This window comes from Malus domestica, chromosome 07 (assembly GCF_042453785.1).
Source record: "Malus domestica chromosome 07, GDT2T_hap1".
Lineage (NCBI taxonomy): Eukaryota > Viridiplantae > Streptophyta > Magnoliopsida > Rosales > Rosaceae > Malus > Malus domestica.
In genome coordinates, this window is record NC_091667.1 from 23,442,162 (window position 1) to 23,464,442 (window position 22,281).

At 37.7% G+C, this 22,281-nt stretch overlaps 1 protein-coding gene across 1 annotated transcript; it reads right to left on the reverse strand.

Moving 5' to 3' along the window:
• Window positions 1-13,757: 13,757 nt before the first annotated feature.
• LOC114825788 (uncharacterized) lies at window positions 13,758-16,334 on the reverse strand. Its single transcript, XM_070825854.1, has 6 exons — window positions 15,640-16,334; window positions 15,133-15,371; window positions 14,812-15,030; window positions 14,594-14,692; window positions 14,421-14,499; window positions 13,758-14,337 (listed from the first exon to the last, which is right to left on the reverse strand). The coding sequence occupies exons 1-4, from the start codon at window positions 15,683-15,685 to the stop codon at window positions 14,663-14,665; spliced, it is 534 nt and encodes a 177-aa protein (XP_070681955.1). The 5' UTR covers window positions 15,686-16,334; the 3' UTR covers window positions 13,758-14,337; window positions 14,421-14,499; window positions 14,594-14,662.
• Window positions 16,335-22,281: the final 5,947 nt, after the last annotated feature.

A 22,281-nucleotide genomic window follows, 5' to 3' on the forward strand; every position in this document is an offset into this window, starting at 1 on the left:
GCGACAGTTATTTGAGCAACAGATAATAAATTATAGTCAAGGGAAGGAACAACAAGTATGGAGTCAAGATTCATGGTATCAGATAGGGAGACATCGCCTTCCCTAATAATGTGGACAACATTACCATTGGCAACACTAACTATAGTATTGGTGGATGGTTTTAGGGTTTGTACTTGTCTAGAATCACAAGTCATATGTTCAGTAGCACCAGAATCAATTATCCATGTACTATTCATAACAGATGCAGAAACCTTTAAAGTCATGCTTAGCTTCGACAACCAATGCAAGAGACTTGAACCGGTCACGATTGGTGCTACTCTCCTATTCGGTTTGATTAGATTGATGCATAGTGGTATGAGCCCAAAATGCCATAGCTCCAAGTAATTTGAGTGGGAATAGATATGGCCCAAATTCCCAGGCCAACAAAAATATGTAACGTGGGCCAAAAGAATAGTAGCCCAAAAAAAAACAACAAACGACCTTTTTTTTTCCTTTTCCTTTTCCTTTTTTTTTCTTGTTTTCTTTTCTTCCCCTTTTTTTTAATAATAAAAACAAGGTGCAGGTTTGCATTGCAGAAAAGATAACAATTATGCAACAATAGTGACGAGGAACAAGCAAAGAGTCCTCGAAGATGGGCTTCAACCATGGTCAACAAAATTGGGTCTTCTGGCAAACGAGGACAACGAGATTCCAGTGACAAGGATTGGCGATGACCGCAAAACTTGTGCTATTAAGAATGATTTCAGCAGGAATGGCTCAACAACGATGGGTAAAAAATCTAGGGTGGTTCGAAGATGGATTCGCGAATTTTGTCTCTTGCATCGGCAAGATTTCTGGGTTGGGTCTCAATTCGTGGGTACGTGAGTACATGATGAAGCAGAAGGTCATGGTGAGTAGATGCAGGGATAGGTTCGATGAACTCCGGTCAGCAACAACGGCATCACTTGCTGGTCAAACAGGCACGCTACATAACTGGTTGTGCGGTGGCTTTTGGTGGACTCATATCAATAACGAAAGCATCTCTCGCTGGTTTCACGGTGCGTCGCACAATTGGCTGCACGACGATTTCTGGTGCTGGGTTCTCCAGACAAATTTTTTTTTTTTTAATATTTTCTTAACCTGACTCTGGTGCCAAGAAGAGAATGCTTTGATTTGTAATATATTATTCTCAGTGAGAGGTACTTATAGATGTACGACCCTAACATAAATGGAAAGAGAACTAATTACAAGTGATTACATGAGAATACACAGGATTACATATCAATTAGGGATCCTACCTAAAAAAAGTCAAGAACTATAACACTAAATGTGTCCATACAATAGGTAACTAAACGTACCTATATAATCAAACAAATCTTTATTATGTGTTGGTTCTTTTCAAATAATCAAATCTGACAATTTTTTTTTATAAATATTCTACTATATTCACACAAAAAATATTATAACAAACAATAAAAAAAATGCATAGATATAGGGATAATAGGTAAAGAAAAAAAAACAAAACGAAATGCCTAGGAGAAGTCGTGAAAAACTAAAATTCTATACAAAATTAAACTTATTTGAAAAACTGAAATTAATAACCCAAGTTTTAGGAAAATGTTTGATCAAATTTTTAAAATGAGTGTATGTTTAGTCTAAAAAATTCAAAGACAAGACGCCTATATCAAAACGCCCCTAAGGTGACTGAAGGCTAGCATAAGTTATTCGGGCTCTATTGACAGATGGGTTCATAGTTCTCATATAGTATCTTCGCACTGGAAGACCCATTATATAAGGGGATTATATAAGGGGAATTTTAACGAAAAACTCTCGGTACTGTTCACTTAAATGAAAAACCATATTTTTATACTAAAAAATCAATCTTGGTAATATTCAGTTTGCCCTTTATTTTGTCCTTATCATTAAAAATCAAAGTTTTCAAGCCTTTTTCCTTAGTTTTCCTTTATATTAAAAGATCAGTTAGCCGATTCCCCAACCTTCCAAAGGAAATACATTTGATCGACCAGCTAGTTATTGCCACTTTAGCGCCTTGTACATATATTTACCTTCATTCTTAGGTAAGAATTTCTTTATAATATGAATTAGCTATTGACTAGGGTATAGATTATGGTGAAGAACGTAAAAATCCCACGTCATAAATCAGATATAATTAAATACAGCTTACATTGATTGTTCTACTACTACTTGTATCGAAGTTTTTTTTTTTTTTTTTTTTTAATAACATCCCACATGTGCCTAACGGATTAATTGCATATGTAATTTTTTTTGTGGTCATACTAAGTTTCTCCCATCAAATAAAAAGACTAGTATAAGAAAAAGGTAACCCAAAAACAGCCCACAACCAAAACACAAGCCTAACAAAAAAGAGAAAACAAAAGAAACACCCAAAAGGAGCCAGCTGCTGAAAACAACAAAAACTCTAGAATTGGAGAGGAAACCAGCAACCATTATCAAGTCAAACGCGCCTCCATTGCAAGCCACCACCACCAAGAGAACGAAACAACTAGATAAACGGAAAATGGGGATGACGAGCCACCCACGTAGTGAGTGCTAGCATAATCCTACCAAATACTACTAAAAATACTTTAACAACCACCCAAAACTCAAGCGCGCCGCCGAGGAGAAGCACTTGGACCGAGTAACAATGGTTGGTGGTTAAGGATGTGCGACAGAAAGTAGCATCAGAGCAAGAGAAGGGATTAAGACAAAACTCAAAGGAATTGAGACGAAAGCTCAAGGAAAGCCAAAACAAGGGCCAAAAGTAAAGCAACGCAGAAACTAAAAAGGAACAGAGAAGGAGGAGAAGTTGGATTTGGAAAGGGGGAAGGAAGAAGGGCTGGGATGCAGTAAGAGGGGAGGATTAGACAGAAAAAGCAGAGGAAATGGAAGGGAGTGGGTAGTGGGCTACCGCCGACCCCGAGCAAAAGCAAGGAGCGGTGGCTGAAATGAGATCTAGGATTGGGTTTCAGCAGCAACAGAGATAGAGCTTTAGCCCAAATTGTAAACCTGTAATTACATATGTAATTAAATGGAAAAAAAAAATGTCGACGACTGCTTGACCAATTCTGAAAGCTGGAAATTCATATTTTAGTATAAGAAAGTCTAGTTAATTTTATTTCATATTTACAGGGAAGATAATATGGCATCTGATTATTTTGTTAATCTAGCACATACTTGTAATCAGTCTTGTATTTGGTTTTGTAATTTTTCTCCCGAAATAATTTTTAAGCATTTTTTTTATTTGTGAGATAATAGGATCCGTAGAGGATCCAATTTGTAATTTTTTTTTTATCTTTTAAAAAAATATGTACTCAATTTCTTTTATCAAAATAGTCCTACACCCTTCATTTACTATTGGCAAATTTTGAAAGCGAAAATTGTAATAAAAATGCAGACCAAGTTTTCGGTTCTTTGAAATGTAGTAGCCAGTAGGGGACCTGTATATTACACTCATGCATGTGAGGTGGGAACTTAAGAAGGTGGAGGAAGTAGGTTAACGATTGTTTGTCTAGGACTCTTGTTTCCATTTTTTTTTTTTTTTTTTTTTTTGCCCTTTTTCATATGAGGGTACGCGCATGCCATGCCACAATATCAGAAATTCTGAGGTGCCACGTTTGGAGATGCTGACTGACTGCCTGCCAAGCTCTCTGATAAATTAGGTTGATCCTCGATGATGCATGCCCAAACGTGTAGTTTAGGAAACAGTCAACACAGGCACAAACCAGTCTCACAAATGTTACAAAGTTGTTCTGACCACAGCGCTCATGAAGTAAGGATTTCTTCTTCCCTCTAAATCACGAGAAGACTTACGTAAAGCGCAGTTACTATTACGTGACGTCTTGGTTCAACAATGTATTATTCTGCATATATCATTTTCTTTTACACGATAATATATTAATTATTCGAAACGTCACAGTAACGATAAACACATTCTAAGTAAGTTGCTATTCTAAATCTCCAGCCACACATATACTGCAATGACTTAGCAAGGGACACAAAAGGAACAAATTTACGCAAATATGGCAAACTGTAATTTGCTGAAAGATTTCAATCATGATGTACAATAGATCCTGATATTTAGTTACATAGAATAAGTTCCGTAAAACTTTATTAGAAATAGGGGTCAGGGAGGATACAAGTCATATCAGTGACTTACTTGTGGACCATCTACACACCTCTTTATGTGCAATTAAGTAATTTTAATTGCAATTATAGATTTTCTTGTAACATAACTATAGATGTCGAAATTTCGTTGAAGTAAATTTTCACCAATACATTAGAATTTCAACATGTCAGAGCTTAGGTGGCATGCACCGTGTGTCTCGCAAATCGTACACATGGCATGTGACTCATCAAAACTGTACAAGTCACCGAGGGTGTCACTTGTCAACATTTGCGGAAAATAATTAAGAAATTGTCTTTATTTATTTTTTAATTAATTTAAATTTAAAATGACAAATCAAGAATGGACAAATTAAGGATGAAATGTGATTGATTTATTTGATTTTTATTTGACTAAATCAAAGATTATTTGATGAAGTCAAATCACGAACTAAACCCAAAATCAAGTCTTGGTTCTTTCATCAATTAATCAAGACCAAACCAAGCCTTGAGCAAGACTTGGAGAGCCTATAAATATGAGGCTCCAAGACAAAGAAAAGCCCTCATGAATACATCCTCACACTTAGACACTCCAAACTCTCAAACACTCTACACAATCGGAAGACTCAGAAAGTTCTCTGCATTTTTCGCAACACCCAAAAAGAACCATCAAGCACCACTACATGTGCCGGTTCCTCCATTGCCACAAGTCAAATCCTTGCGGCATTCATTGGTTCAAGAACAAGTCACTAGGACCCTCGGATCAACCACCCTACACATACACTTTGCAACCTTAGAGATCAAGTCAGAGGTTTAAATTTGGTATTAGAGATTGTAACCCTAATTCTACATTAATACAAATCATTTATTTTGTACACGTTCTTCTGTTATTTGTCACAAGAAATTTGCATTTAAAATCACAACAAAAATCTTGTTATAGACTTTTGTAATTGTTTTTTCAATATAAAATGGTTGGCGTGCACAACAAGATTTTTGTGTGCAAATAACACCGCCTAAACAAACCCTAAATGAAAGAGACAACTGGGGAAAATATATATGTTATCAGCATTCTCTCCTCTGTGAGAGTACTCATCTCCTTCATGAGAGCTTTCCCTCCGCTGTGAGAGTTGTTATTACACCACCCGCTTCTTCCCTATTCACCTACATGGGAACCCCTTTTAAATGCAACCTCATGGAATGGTTTGATTCTCTTGTTTTGAATACTTTGATTCTCTTGATTTCAAGTTGCTTCTTAATGTTTCCAATGACTTAGGCCTGGGTATTTTTAAGGTATTATGAGGGGAAGTATGCCAAACCAATAGATCTGATGGCTAGGAGGTTAAAAGAAGAAACAACCCATTGTCATGAATTTATTGCAAAAAAATTAAGGTCTTAATGCCAAGGTAAGAAGGGAAAAGCTTATGTACTATAGTGTTGTGGGTCTTCTGGATAGGAATTCTTGTTTGTCTTTGTTACCTAGTAGAATACAAGAATTATTCACATCTGGTAAGAGTGCACGGGGAGTAGGCACAAATCTGTACAAACGTCATATTGCTATCTCTCTCTTTTGTCTAGGTATTTGGCGAGGAATGGATCAAATAGGGGTGGACGAATTGGTGGTACGCTTGGAGGACTCTTTGGAAATATCGAGTATGGAACAAGGGGTGAAGCTTGTGGGTGCGACACTAACAGATCATCCCCTTAACAAGTGAGGTGTCAGGAATATCCTCATGAGCTCCTGGAAATAGATAGGGGAAGTACAAATTAACTTGGTCCAAGGAAATACTTTTATCATTATCGTTAAGGATGAGGATACAATGAATCATATCATTGACTTTGTTCCTTGGGCGGTTGTGGACAAAAAATTTCGGTGAAAATATGGCCTAGCAACCTTTCCTTTAAGGAAATTAAACTGGAGATGATACCATTATGGGTACAAATCAAAGGTCTTCCCCTCAACTTATGCACAGAGGCTAGTGCAAGGAAACTATCAGATGAGGTGGGGAAGTTTTTGGAGATGGAGAACCTAGACCATGCAAGGGGTTTCCTGCGGGTAAAGGTTTTGGTGGACACAATGAAAGCCCTAGTTACGAGGTGCTGATTGCCAAAAGCAAGAGACATCGATTCTTGGATTGAATTCATGTATGAGCGCCAACAAGACTTCTACTATAATGTGGGAGAATAGGTCATGTCAATACCTAGTGCCTATGTCCACGATCAGGGAGAGGTGTTGCGGGGTACGGTGACTAGACCAGAGCAAGACGGCCCCGTGATGCCCAGAAGAACTGATGCGCAAGCCTGGTGTTACCTGGGGAATGTCGGCAAGCTGTCACGGTGTGAGAAAGATCTAGGCCTGACTCACTGAGTTCTCAAGGCAGTAAAGGTGTTGTGGCCCATGGTCAAAGGGTTATTAGGGTTGGAGTACCTAACACACAAAAGGTGAGTGTAAGGAAAATTCATTGGGTGAGTCGTGAGACCTTGAGGTTGCCAAAGCAAAAATGGGGTGTGGGCTTCCGTAACCTTAAAGAGTTCAATCTAGCGTTATTAGCCAAGCAATGTTGGCGCCTCATTCAGTATCTCTTTGGGCCCAGGTTATCAAGCAAAGACATTTTCCTGATTGTTCATTCTTTGAGGCATGGAAAGGGAGACGGTCTTCTTGGGCCGGGGCTAGTCTTTTGGTGGGTAGGGACATTATTGCTAAGGGTGCTAACTAGCAGATTATGAGTGGTGAGCACACTCAGGTTTGGGTCGATCGATGGGCCCCAACCTTGTCTTCTTGCCCTACCCGGAGGTCACGGTGGATCTATCGTTGAAGGTCTCATCTTTTCTCGACCCGGTATCCCAAACATGGGATCAGGATCTCTATTAGAAGGGAAGCAACGGATAAAGATTGGCAGGCGATCTTGGATACGCTGATCAATGTGGTGGAGCGTAAGGATTGACTAATTTGGCCGGCTAATAAAAAGAGCGGATATACAATCAAATTGTGGTATCATGGGGTCCATGATGTTAATCACCAGGCATGAAACCTTCACTCCTCTTCATCGACATCCATTGACTTGAAGGAATAGAAATGCATATGGAATATCATGGCTCCTCCTAAGATTAAAAAAGAAAAAAAAAATATATATATCTTTATATGGCGAGCGCTTCTGGGGGCTACGGCTACTTAAATTTATTTCGGCGTAGGTGTGCATCCTTACCTATATGCCCATTTTGTTTCGAACATGAAGAATCGATTTAGCATGCATTAATCCTCTGCCCTTGGATGGACCGAGTGTGGTTTGGTGGTGCGTTGGGTATGAGATTTAAGAACAATGATGTGACTACTTTACATTCCTAGTTGGAGATACATTCCTAGTTGGAGAATGTTTAGCAGAATCATCCAGGTCAGGTGGAGGACAAGAGGAAAACCATGTCATACATTGCTTTTACATGCTGGTCAACTTCGAAAGCTAGGTACGATAGAGTTTTTAATTCCCGACACCCATCCCTGTCACTAACTATGTTGGCCATATCGACTACCGCTTCTGCCTTCTTGGATGTGGGGTTCATCAAGGCCAAGTTCTCGGGTTTGGGTTCCTCCCATGTGTGGGGTCGTGAAGGTCAACATCGATGTTAGCTAGAAGTGGGTTGATGGTTGCAACCATATTGGTGTGGTGATTCGAGACTCCTCCTTTCGATGTTTGGTGATGCATAGAAGAAGGGTCAGGGCTTCTAGTATTCTGAGATGCGGAGGGTTTTTTATGGCTGCATCATGGCAAGACAGCGAGGCTTCTCTCGCATTATGGTTGAATCGGACTCTAAGGAAATAATCTCTTGGTTGAATGGGTGTATTGAGCAAGGATCATGGGAGGTGTTTCTAGCTTTGTGTGAGATTCGCAAAGAAGAAGAATCCTTCAGTTTGTGTGACGGGTCTTGGGTGTCAAGGTCAGCCAATGAAGTGGCGGATTACATAGTGTCACATGCTGGTGTGGAGATGTGCGACTTAGTCTGGGTCCTGAGCCCCACATCTTCGTTTGTTCGTGTTCTGAACAAAGATGGGCTTCCCTACCCTCCAAACTAGCTTTTGTTTAGGTAGAAGTAAGGGTGACATGGTTGTTCTGCCGTGTCTTTATTTTCCCTGTATTCTATGCTTTCATGTCTGATTTGTTAGCCTCTATTGGCTTTTTGTAATCTCTTTGGATGCAGCCCTGGTTAATGACATTTTCTAGTTCTTCAAAAATAAAAAACTAAATAAAAAACAAACAAACTCTAAATAAAATATATATTGCCCACGTTACAGTCAATTGGTCAAATATATACCCCACTTAGGGACTAAGTCATTCACCTCTCTCAGCCGCTGGATACTACCCAATACGAGCTCGTAAGGACAATCCAACGGCGAGGAAGTGATGCTTGGTGAGTCATTCGATCCATGATACGAGTACATACCCAAGTTACCGAAAGTGGGTGAGCAGAGAAGACCAAGATGGAGATGGTGTTTGGCTTTGGGGACAATAATGGAAAGCTACAAGCACTGGCAAGAGGCATGTGCTTTGTTCTGCTTGCCTGCCTGGTTTTGCAGCCTTCATGTGGATAGCATACGACACACTCCACATTTTCTCATGCCCTATCTTTTTCTTTTCTTTTCATTTCATGGATTTTCTTCCTCTCTCCACAGCTCGAGCTCGGCTTGCATGCTTTGTCTTCTAGCCAGCCTAGATCTCAGACTCGTTTTTTATTGAACCCAGCCATCTGTTACTTTTGGTTTTTACTTTGTGGTGTTACTTTTTTGGATACTAGGGTTTAGAACTGTGAGAACCCATGTGGGAGTTGCAGAAATTCTCTAGACAATGACACTGCAGCAACTCATTAATTTCGATTGATTAAATTTATAATTGATTCCTAAACTTCAACTGAAGTTTAAGAGTCCAGCTACAATCGTACGCATACGAGCTTTATCCAGAGTTTCAACTGTTGTAAGAATTTATTATTAGATCCTTACATACAAAATCTAATTGTTGATTTTTAGATCACTACATACATACTAAATTGTTTTTGTATTTTACGTGTACCAAATCATCATATTAATATAATGGATTGACGAAAGTTAACAACATACACCAATGATGTACATTTTTAAATCCAAAGACCTCAATATATAAATTTTAGTTGAAGAATCAATTGCAATTTAGAATAAAAGTTCAGATCGAAGGTAATAAGTTGGTAACACATGATTTTTCTTTTTTGTTCCTTTTGGTTGAGAACATGCATGCGTATCAATTTAAAAGAGGCCAAAAGCTTATTTCTTCCTTATATTATTAAGTTGACCGTGTGGAAGTTTGTAGTATGCCCTTTAGCTCTAGTGATAATTAATTAACCATGTAACCAAACATCACTCACTCAAACCTCTGATGTAGTAAAAACTACTCAAACTTAAACCCTCTTTTTGACAATTGTAGTATGGATAAATAGGGATCATTCTAGGCCGAGGATTAGGAGGGACTGCTAATCGACTCAAATTAGACTCAACTACACTTAACTAGACTTAAAAACACTAAACTAGACTCTTATGACTTAAGGCTGACTCAAACTACTCAAAACTACACAAAACAAACAAATTGACTCAAAACTAACACTAAGGATGACTTTGGACGAAAATTAAACTAAAAAGACTCAAAACACTCAAAAGAACCCAATTTGGACATATTATAACTAAAAACACAAAATAGAAAGGGGGAGTTGGTTTTTGATGAATTTAAGACTAAAACTAAACAGATTTAAGACTCTAAATAACTTTGGACGAAATTTGTGATTTAATGGGTGAATGGCTAGCTAGAGGGTCCTTCTCCACACATGACACATATGCATACGAATCGATTTCCAGTTATTCTTCCTATAAACCATGAATGACAACGTCCCAAATTAATCGTGAGAAGCACAAATTAACTTTCAGATTTTCCTAAATTCATTGAATTAGACTCAGCGACACAACCAAATTATTCTTATCAAGTTCCCTACATGAATTGCATAATAGAGATACATATCAAAGATCATTAAGTTGTATAAAAATCATAAGCATTGACAAGGCATTCATAACTATGAACTGCATGATACTCCTGCCAAGAATTCACTTAACACAATCATGACTAGTGACTTTTACTACTTATAAATATAAGTTCATAACGATTAGGTGAAATTCCCTTATATCCTAGCATCAAATTCATGCATGCAAACTAAGTATGCACCCTTAATCAACACACAAGAATAAGTTATCAATCAAACAAATAAGTAAATTGCATTCACGATTCATGAAATCATAACTGAATGTAATCAATTCATATGCAATACATGTTCATGGCTTTGAATTCTCCTCTAACTAAAACGAAATTAGTTCCACATGTTCGCACTTAAACAAAAATAACTTAAATTAAACATTGAAAACAAAAGATAGAATACACCTAAGAACGCTCCAGCAATCCAATCTTGAATGGCAGGGCACGGCAAAGGGTCTCCTCTACTTTCTCCTTGCAAGGCTGCTGCACAAGAGGGATTTCTGTGTATGATGGATGTGTGGACGATTTTGTGGTCAAAAATATGTATTTATAGGCTAGGGTTTCGGCACAAAGGTTGTGGAGGAGAAGGATTACACAATCCTAGGGGAAAAAGGACTAGGGAATTCAGCACAAAGCTTCTAGAAAGGGATATCTGGCAGATTTCTAGAAGAAAAGCAATAAAAGGGTGCGGCACCAATTTAGGCAGAGGATAGGGCTTCTAGAACCAGGTATTTAGGTGATTTAATGTGAAATTGATTCCCCCTTACAGCTGGAATTAAGGTAGGATAAGATTAGGATAGGATAGGATAAGATAAGATAAGGTTAGTTTGGATAATGTTGGATAAGATAAGGTTTTGGATAATGTTCCTTCCTTTTAGCTGATTCCTTATCTTCTTTGTCTTGACTTTACTTTCTTCATCTCATCAGCATATTCCTAGCCTCTTAAACTTCAAAAACGTCCATCCACCTTGCTCCATGCATGTACTATCCATTATTGGCCCAAAATTGCTCCAAATTGCACTTTCTTACCAACTTTGTCATTTGAACCTGAAAACACACGAAAATAGCTTAAAACACTCTAATAAGTAGAAACTAGCTATGAAAATGCAAGAAAACAAGCTAACTAAGTCGCATAAATATGCTCCTATCAACCTCAATTTGAATATTTTCTCTCCCCTTCACCTTCCCTTGCGACAAAGAAAATTACAATCTTGAGCTTACATATAGCAACTTGAAGTGCTAGAAGTGAGTCTCCATAAAACGTTTTGTAGTAGCATTTGTTTCAGTAATGCTTTATAACATACATGTATATAAACATGAATAGAACAAAGCACGTGTGATATGCTTGACGTTATAAAACGAAAACACAAATAATACAGGTATCAAATGTGATCAACATTTATGTTAGCTCAAAACTTTCAAAGAACATTAAGCAAAAACAGTATACAAATTTAAAATATATATTCTCTAAAAGACGCACAAAGATCGTGGAATTAGGGTGGAAAATATGAAACATAAAAAACCAACAATTTTGGGAACATGGAACACTTTTCGAATGCAAAATTTGGTGCCATGTGTTGAACCTTTGCTATTTGAAAGTACGAATTAAAATGCATATAATTCAAATTCAAAGATATATAGTTTGCAACCAACAAGTAGACTTTCTCTCAATGCATGCGTGTAATTATTGAAACCCCGTTGAATTTATATCTATAGAGGACTACTTTTCTAAACGGTACATGTGTTTTCCTTCAAATTTTTGCTGTGATCCTAAGTGTTTGACTAACAGCTGCCAAACCCTTTCGAATCAAACTCACTAGCCAAAGAGGACTGTCAAAGCTTGTTTGTAATATAACAATCATGTCATCCACCACTTAATCAAATAGAAAAATGGCTGTTATTCTCAACTCCTTTTATTTGATACCGAATATCTTATCATCTCTGGCTTTTTTGGTATATCAAGTAGATGTGTAGATCTTTATGCATGATTACTTCTTGTACGTGTAGTGATACCCATTTTTCATTCTACTGGACTAGATTGTTTTCGGTATATGATCATATATACAACTGATGTTTAATAAATATTATTAAAAAAACAAGGCATGTACGTATAGTGAATGTGTATGTGTACACTACATGATGTATATGGTTACGTTGTATGATGTTGATTTGGAGGTAACCTCTGTTTGTGGCAGGTCTCATTTGGTGGTTGAGTCAGAAATTTTATCATTTATTAGTATTGCGTGATTTTCTTCGCATTATCTCAACTTTTCATTTGGATTCATTTTGAACGTTGTGTCAAAATGAATCACTGAAGAAAATTTACGTGTATCTGATATCATATTTAATCTTTATTACTATATCTTTTGCAATTATACTGAAAGATCTTTGCTTCTTTAAAGTTGTACTACTTCAGCATTATAATTTTTTTGGTTTCTATCATTCTATACCATCATGTTTTTGAAAGAACACACTATCAATATCAATAATTCTCCCAAGTCCAGGGCAGCTGCCATGCCAGCTTAGTAGACTAGCCGCCGACAGAGCCGACAATGGAACCAGACATATGAGAAGAAAACAATGAAGTAAATAATTTAGGGGATTCCCAAAAAAAAAAAAAAATGGAGGTTTGACCGATCTCCTCGACAGTCCAAAGCCGCTGGGTGGTAGAGACAGTCAAGATTCGGTTTCGAAGTTTTATTTGAACACATATTTTACATCTCTACATTTAACTTGCTTTTTGAATTTGTCACTTAATACTATAGTTTAGTGATATTTTTCTTTATTTATAAATTGTAAGTAAGAGGTCTTAGTTCTAATTATTGTCAAAGACGAATTTGAACCATGTTATTGCTAGCTTATTGTGAGATTTAGTCCACTCCCCCATCCAAATTTAGTTTCTAAACTACCCTCAATTATAAAACAAAACGCAACCCCGTTATTTACACTTTTCTAGTTTCTTTTCACCCACTAAACCCTCTATGTAATGCTCCCAAAACAAAACCCAATTGTTGCCAAAGTATACACTCTGTTCTACTGTAATTCTATTTATTTACTTTCTTTTCCAATCTATTTATCTTTACTTGCGTGATATAAGTCGAGAAATTGAATTATAGTATACTTCATTATTGGCAGGAGCTTGTCTTGAATATGTTGTATGCACTACTAAATTAAACAGTTTGAGCGACTAGGGATATTTTGTCGCGCAAAGAATTATTTGGTCGCACATAAACTATGGCTACCAGAAAATCGTCGCGCATATTTTGTCGCGCAAAGCTCATGAAAAAAGACATTGCGCGACAAACATCTTCAAATTTGTTGCGCATCTAAACAATTGCGCGACGCTTTATTAGTCGTCGCGCAAAAGTTATACGGACAAAGGTTTTTGTCGTACAATATAAACGAGTACAAGTGCGTTTGTGGGTAATTTGTCTCAAAAAATTTTGCGCGACGAAAGCTATAGTAGGTGCGTGGTAATGTGCAACGAAGAGTAAAACGCACTTAATTTTGCACGACAACATTTCGTCGTCACGCACGTGTAATTTTTAATAATAAAAAAAGAATAAAAGGAAAAAAAAAACAGATTTCATACTAATGAGAAACAAAAAAAAAAGCAAATTAATGAATAATTTGTTATTTATTTATAATATAAATAAAAATGTACGTACAAATATAAAGTTTTTTTAAAAAAAAAAAGGGAACAAAACTACGAAATAAAGAGGCAAAATCTATAGGCATGTCATTCGGAGGTGCTTGGTAATCTTGCTACTGGTTGGGGACGGGGTCAGAGGTCGACGGGCCTGATTGCGGTGCTTGCTCGGTGTGGAAGGGTTGTGAGGGCGATGGTGTAGAAAAACCGGGGAGATGTATTCCAGAGGAACTAAGGGCTTGTACAAGGATTGACATTTGAGACTTGTACGATGCCAGCTCACTCCTCAGCCCAGCGACTTCCTGCGTCAAAACCGTAACCTTGGTCTTTGACTACGAGGATGACGAGGCTCCAGTCTCCCGACGCCTGGAATTTCCCATCCCCCGACAATATGTCCCCAGCCTCTGACCTAAAGTCTGGTCCAACGTCTCTGTGACGATGTGAAACCCTGTATCCTCAGGGGGAATCCACAGACTCGATTGGCATGTCCGAGGGAAGGTGGGAGGTGGACTCCTGAAGCACCACCTATCGCTTCTCCACCATAGTTGCCTGTGAAAAAAAAACATGGATTATTAATAGAAAACAATTTGAAAGAATTAGTATAAATGTTTAATGCATAAGAAATTACTTACATGAAGGGACTAGGTCAACTTATTCTCAGGCCGAACATAAACGTCAGCAAAGACGTCGATCTCCAGAAATTTGAACCCTCTTAAAATAAAAAAAAGATAAGGAAAATGTTAGTACGAAAAAATAAAATTATTAGCGACATTTTAAAATTGGAAATGAAAGTTGTAATATATACCTTATGTAGGGCCTCCATCCTATAGGAGAAAGGCCTTGAACGCGAATGGTGGAGAAGAGTCTTCTTCTTTCAATTGATCTTGTTCGCCTTCACCTTCTTCTATTATACAAAAAATAAATGTATTAGTTGTAATAGTTAAAGAAAATTAAAAAAATTAATAATAAACATTACTAAAAATAAAAAAAGTAAAATGAAAGAAGTCGTCATTAAAAACACACCACATATGTCGGGTCCTTAAAATGACCGCAAAGCCAAACCCAACTATCTTGTCGGTCCTCCAACTCCTTCGAATATCCCTCCTCAAGAGCGACCTGCGGATCATCAAACTCCTGGAACCATTGGTGCAGGTCACTCTTCCACTGCTTGTAGCGTTCGGAGAAAAGCCGATTGACATACGCGAACTTGTCCTCGTCCATGTGCTCCAAATTGTAGTTTGTCTACAATATAACAAATATTTTGAAAGCATTAGTAATAAAAGATAGTAATACATAAATATATAAATTTTACATGAAAAGCATTAAAAAGGCGATGCTACTTACGAACAATTGATTGCGCACTGTAATCTTCATCTCCTCTGGCATCGCCTTCCAAGACTTCCACAGCATAGAGCAAAAGGTCCGCACGACATGCCCAATGTCGTGGGCCAATGCACTATACGGCTCCGCCGTTGGTGCTGCCCGATGTCGCTCATTGTATCCGATTGGGATACGACCGTTGGTCACCCAGGTGACCTTCCCCGTCTTCAATTGCCGACAAGGTCCCCGGGTGTTTTTCTTCGCTGCAAAGAGATGAAAAAAAATCATTAACCCATAACTAATAACAAATCCTACTAAAATTTCGGCATAACCTCCCCTATAATTAAAACATTTCCTAAAACCCTGAAAATAAGATAAACAATATACATATCCAACACAATGATCACAACAGTTTAATAAAAGGTTTGGAACAATGAAAACTTTTTAATCCTTACATGACATAACAAATTGAACCTAAAATAAAAAAACTTAGTAAACAAGGGAATGAGGGAGTGAATTAGGATTGTATACCTGGCCGTGTACCGGAGGCATCAGTTGTGGATCCCGATGGCGGCATCTGGTCCACAGTGCGGGGGTGTCAGTGAGTTCGTCTGGCGCTTGGTAACGCCACCGAAGAAGTCGATGATGCTTGCGCCTGTGGGACTGGATGACCATCTGAGTGAACCGGATTGACCGGCTTATGGTCCATCTCTGCCGGAGCAATGGCGGCAGTAGTAGGTATAGTCGTCGGACTAGGTGTAGCCGTCAAACTAGGTGTAGAAGTCATCGGCCTCTGGGTTCTAATGAGGTGAGACATCTACAAAATTGGCAATCAATTTGTTCAATACACAAAGATTTTGATTCTGTTTTCACATGCTTACAACTTCAATGGCTACAAAAGGATTGCTAATTGTTGATTTGATTTCAAATTAACTTGTTAACTGAAATAAACATATGGGAATTCCAGTCCATTGGCTGGTCAAAAGCATTTTCTGAATACATATGGGCAGATTCAATGATTTTGGAGACGTAGAAATATGAAAATAATTGAAACATTCCCATCATAACAAAGTTCATGTGCTCTGCGATTTGCAGCAAAAGAAGTTTGCTAATACCTCTCATGAAAATCTAATATATATATAATCTAAACTATAATGGAGGAATTCAAATTACTGTGCAAAAAAGAAATTGGGAGGCCGAATTCAAAATTGGGAGGTCGAATTCAACAAGCAACACAATCGAGTCTATCATATTAATAAGGCAACAACAAAGGGAAATACCCCATTATATATCAACAAATTGTGGCAGTCAACAATGCAAATCCTTAATTTAAGAACCCTGTACTTCAATTAGAAAACCCCTAATTCGAACCCTGTACTTGAAATTAAAAAACCCCTAATTTAAGAACCCTAATCTAACCCCCAGTGAAGCACCCTAAATCTAACCCCCAATTTAAGAAAACCTAATCTAACCTCACTGCCCAAAATCGTTCCCCTAAGTTAAGACCTAAATCTAACCCCAATTAAGAACCCTAAAAACTCTAATTTAAGAACCTAAATGTAACCTCCAATTTACGAACCCTAAATCTAACCCCACCGCCCCCAATTTGAAAAAATAAAAACCCTAATTCTAACCCCCAGTCAATAAACAAAATTGAAACTAAAAACTGAAAAGGAAATTACATGTTGGAGAAAAATAGGCGATGGACTGAGAGAGGGATGGAGAGATGAGGTGAGAGAATGAGAGAGGGATGAAGATAGAGAGGAAGGAAAGAGAGGGTATCATGCGGGGGAAAAAGGAAGAAGAGGGAAGTAAGGGAGGAACAAGACGCACGGGGGTTAATAATATAGAATATTACGCGACGGAGGGTTCGTCTCACAAGGCTATACAATCATCGCGCAAGTTTTTTAAAATTTCCACGAAAAAAAAGCCCTTTATTTGAATTTTCAGACAGTTGCGCGACGAATCAATATATTTCGTCACTCAAATATACTTTGAGCGACGAAATATATTGATTCACCGTGCAAGTTTTTTTAAAATTTCCGCGAAAAAAAAAAGCTTTAATTGAATTTTCAAACACGTGGGCGACAAATACATATATTTCGTCGCTCAAAGTATATTTGTACGACCAAAAAAAATTTATGCGTTGCGCAATTGTGTTTTAAATTGGTTTTTTTTTTTATTTTGTTTACAATTTATTATAAAATACAAACAAAACAAATTTATTTACAAAGTAATTCACATATAAAATGGGAACCATTCATACCATTTTTTCCATCACTCTATATAATGCATTAAACATTTCATGTGTTTTACAAAAAAATTACAAATAAATTGCCTTAATCTTAATCTGGACTATAATAACTTTCACTTTCGTTGCTATCATCCTTTTCAGTGTCCCATTCCTTATCATCGATAGGTACATCACCATCGTCGTTCGTGCGCACTGGACCATCATCTCGTGAAATATTACCGAGGTCAATCATGATGGACTGAATCGGTATTTCGATTGAAGATACTTCATCTATCTGAAATGGTTCTTGGATAAGATTAGTATCTCGGAGTGTTTCCACACCACTTTCCATGAAAGATTCAAGACGTTGGTTAGCAACATTGTTGATGTCGTCGTCAGTACGGTCTTGTTCTGGTATAGCATACACGTTCCTATGATCCATCTTCTGAACAACTTTCCAACCCTTCCCGGATTTAGGGTCATCTAGATACACAATTTGTTTTGTCATGGTTGCTAATATGTAAGGGTCATCATCGTACCAAGTTTTGGTAGTGTTCACTGATAATAATCCATGATCTGTTTTCACACTTCCATGCCTATTTGGGTGTGTATCAAACCATCGACACTTAAATAGGATCACTTAGCACCGGTCTTTATAAAGCAATTACACGACACTTGTTAGTTTGCCATAGAATTCAATGTCTGTACTTTCGCCTCCTCCGGGGACATGAACACCGCTGTTTTGTGTACACAACTTGTCATCTCGTGCACCCACTAAGAACTTGACGCCGTTGACATGGCAGCCCGAGTACAATTCAACGCGAATTGGTCCGAACGCTAAGTTATATAACTCTTCACTGTACACGGGGGAATTCAATGCTTTCAGTTGATTCACCTAATATTAGACAAACATTTAAATTTGTTAGTTCGAGCAACTTAATTGGTACAATATATATGTCTAATATAAAACACTTCAAACTTACATATTCGAGAAACCACTGCGGAAACAATTCACGGTGTTTCTTGGCATACAAATATGAAGGATCTGCCTGCTTCATCATATTTTCATGCTTATCTAGGTGTGACAATGTCTCGTCACAATTGTTGAGTACGAACCAATGTGCTACATCCATGTTCTTCTTGGAAAACAACTCACCACAAATCGGATCTCCGAATGGTCGAGCGACCTGGGCAAAAATTGAAAGTTTCTCCTTTCTCACACCCCGTCATTATTGTGAGGAGGACGATTGAAAGTTGTCTCAATATCTTTTAAATACATTCCACAAAATGTAAGTTCCTCATATGACACCCAAGCTTGTATAATGGATCCTTCGGGTTTCACTTTGTTTCGTACACTTTTCTTCAAGTCTCCGAAAAGCCTGCCAAAAGAAAATGATACGATACACATATTACTAATCGTAATATATTTAATATCGATTAATAAAAAAGACAAGGAATATATACCTTTCTATTGGATACATCCATCGAAAGCTGACTGGTCCAGCAAGCAATGCCTCCTCTGGTAAGTGAACCATCACGTGTATCATACTTGTGAAGAAGGCTGGAGGAAATATCATCTCAAACTTGCATAGAACTTGCACAATGTGATGGTGCAACTGATTAACGTTCGTTCTTCGTAACGTTCTTGACGTCAATTGCGAAAAAAAATTGGACAACAACATGATTGGTTTCACTACATCGAGTGGCAAGAGATGTCGAATACCCACAGGAAGTAGGCGCTGCAGAACCACATGGCAGTCATGACTCTTTAAGCCAGCTAATTTACCCCCATCAACGTTCACGCAACGCGCGATATTTGAAGCATACCCATCAGGAAACTTTACAGACGATAAAAATTTTAAAATTCTTTCTTGTCATTCGGTTTCATTGCAAAAAATGCAAGATCCTTTCTGGCTTTATAATTGTCCCTATTCATCCATAAACCCCGTCGCATTTCCATTCGTTCCAAATCAAGACGAGCTTTGATCGTGTCCTTTGTCTTGCCTTCAATATCTAGAATTGTGTCGACCAATGTGTCAAATACATTTTTTCTCAACATGCATAACATCGAGGTTGTGTCTCAATTTTAGTTTAGACCAATATGGGAGCTCAAAAAACATAGACTTGTGCGTCCAGTTCATATGTGTAGTAGGTCTTGTCCTAGTGACATTAGTCCCAAAAGGAGCAAAATCCAAACAGTTAAGCTGTTCTAAAATATGAGCACCAAACCATTCTCTGGGTCTGAGGCGATGCTCTTTCTCCCCGTCAAACTCTTTATCCTTCTCTCGCCACTCGTGGTCCCAAGGCAACCATCTTCGATGACCAAGGTAACAAACTTTTCCAGCGTGCCAACTAGATGTTACGTCTTCCTTGCATACAGGGCATGCCATATAACCCCTAGTGCTCCACCCAGAAACCATTGCATATGCAGGGAAATCGTTCACAGTCCACATCACTGCAGCCCGCAAAGTGAACATCTTACCAGTACATTTATCGTATGTGCGCACACCGTGTGTCCATAAATCTTTTAGCTCATCCACCAACGGCCGTAAGTATACATCGATTGACCTACCAGGATCCTCAGTTATCAATAAAGTCATCATCATGTATTCTTTTTTCATACATTTCCATGGTGGCAAATTATACAGAAATACGAAAATCAGCCAAGTACTGTGGTGTTGGTTTAAAACCCCAAACAGATTAAATCCGTCAGTGGCAAGTTCCAATCTAACGTTACGAGAATCAGCAGCAAACTAGGGGAACGTTTGATCTAACTCTTTCCATGCCTCCTCATCTGCAAGATGTCGCATCACATCGTCGTCTACCCGTTTTTCCTTATGCTATCTCATGTCTATGGCAGTATGCGACAACATATACAATTGCTGCAACCTAGGTTTCAGGGGCAGACAACGCATGACTTTTTGTGGGATCTTAGTGGTTCTATTATGAGATGTCATTTTGAACCTCGACTCATTGCATACAGGGCATTTATCCAATGTTTTATACTCTTTGTAGAATAAAATACAATTGTTTTTGCAAGCATGAATTTTTTTCATAACCCAATCCAAGACCTTTCAACACCTTTTGCGCGTCTCTATGGTCTTTTGGCAAACAATTGTCCTTCAGAAGCATTCTCTTGAAAACCCCCAAAAAGTAATCGAAACACTGGTTCGACATACGATGCTTTATTTTCCCATGCATTAGTTCCACAATGGCCGTGTGAACGGAAAAGCTTTCGCACCCCGAGTATAACTCTTGGTTGGCATTTTTTAATAGTTTTTCGTATTGTTCAAACTCTGCACTGTCCATTGGTGTAGGCATGTCATCTTCCCCTTCATGATTGGTGTTTGTCGATGCAAATGGAAAAGCATCATTTATAATATTCATGACCTGTTCATTAGGATCGACAATAGGTTCAACATTATCCACTCTTGTGGCATTTGAAGACGAAGCATTGTCTAATTGTTCCCCATGATGGTTCCAAGTATTATATGTCTCAATCATTCCATTCCTTACTAAATGAAATCAAACATTTTCTATTGTCTCCCTTAACGTGTTGTTACACCTCCTATAAGGACACCGGATTCTAGTTGCACCCAGGTTGTGTGTACTTGCAAAGTCAATAAAATCCTCGATTCCATCCAAGTATTCGTCCGCGCATCTATTCGGGTTCTGTATCCACATCCTGTCCATAATTCTTGGAACCACAATAACAATACAACAATCACAAAACAACAATCACAACAACTTCATACAAACTGATAATGTCACCTTATGCCTCCGGTAGGGGCCCTATCCCATTCGAGAATGCATAGTTATGTCACGTAATTTACAGCTACATCAGATTAGATTTCGACGTAGATGAATTTCGGCAGCATCTCGATACAGTTCTTCAGGTGTACGACTCGAAGAACGTACAGAGATGATACCGAAATCTCCACAACCGAAACCTAATCCTTCAACCATAAACTACGCGTCATAACTGTGCATTCCCAAACTGTCCAAATAATGGGACAATTCAAGAATTAATTGGACCGCAATCATGCTTTCGAATCCATGCGCGAAATCCAACTAATCCTTAAACGAGAAACTAAGTTTTACTAAAAATAAAAAACAAGTACGAAGTTAATTTCAATTAACTCCATACATCACAACACATATTTATACGTCAAGTACAAATTTAACAACATAATATAAATATAATTTCATAGCACAATATAAACATAACAAACTAAGTTCAACATAATTTAATTAATGGTGTATGTTTAAAAAATAAAACGAAGAAATTACCTTCTCAATTGTTATCCACCAATCGCTAATCACACAATATCCCTATAGAGAACGAAATTAATGGCGTTAGTATGAATTTACATTAATACTTTTACTGTAACGACAAAAAATGCTTACTAGACACACCGAGATAGCTCGATCAACCTAAAGAAGATGGAGGGAGTAGTTTAGATGATGAAATTGAGAGAAAATGAAAATGACGGATACCATATTCAGCAAAATCGCAGGGATGAGTGCAGAGGCACAATCTGTAAATTTTTTGCAGTTTGCCTCTGCACAAGGCTGATTCCAGATAAAAAATGACGAACGATTTTGCGCAACGAATAATATGTTAGTCGCGCAAAGAACCTTTGAGCGACGAAGAAAACATTTTCGTTGCGCAAATATTTCTTGCGCGACTAACGCCTATATTCGTCACTTAAATGTCATTTGCGCGACGAAAGAAGACGTTTGTCGCACAAGAAATATATATTTTTTTTTTTATGTTTTCCTTCTTTATTTGTATGTACTGTAAATTTTTATTTTATTATAAATCAAAAACTCAAACCTAATTAAACATTAAATTAATTAACAAAACTAATTTACGATCCCAAATAAAAATTATAATTACTGCAAATATTAATACTCATCCACATAACATATATTTATTC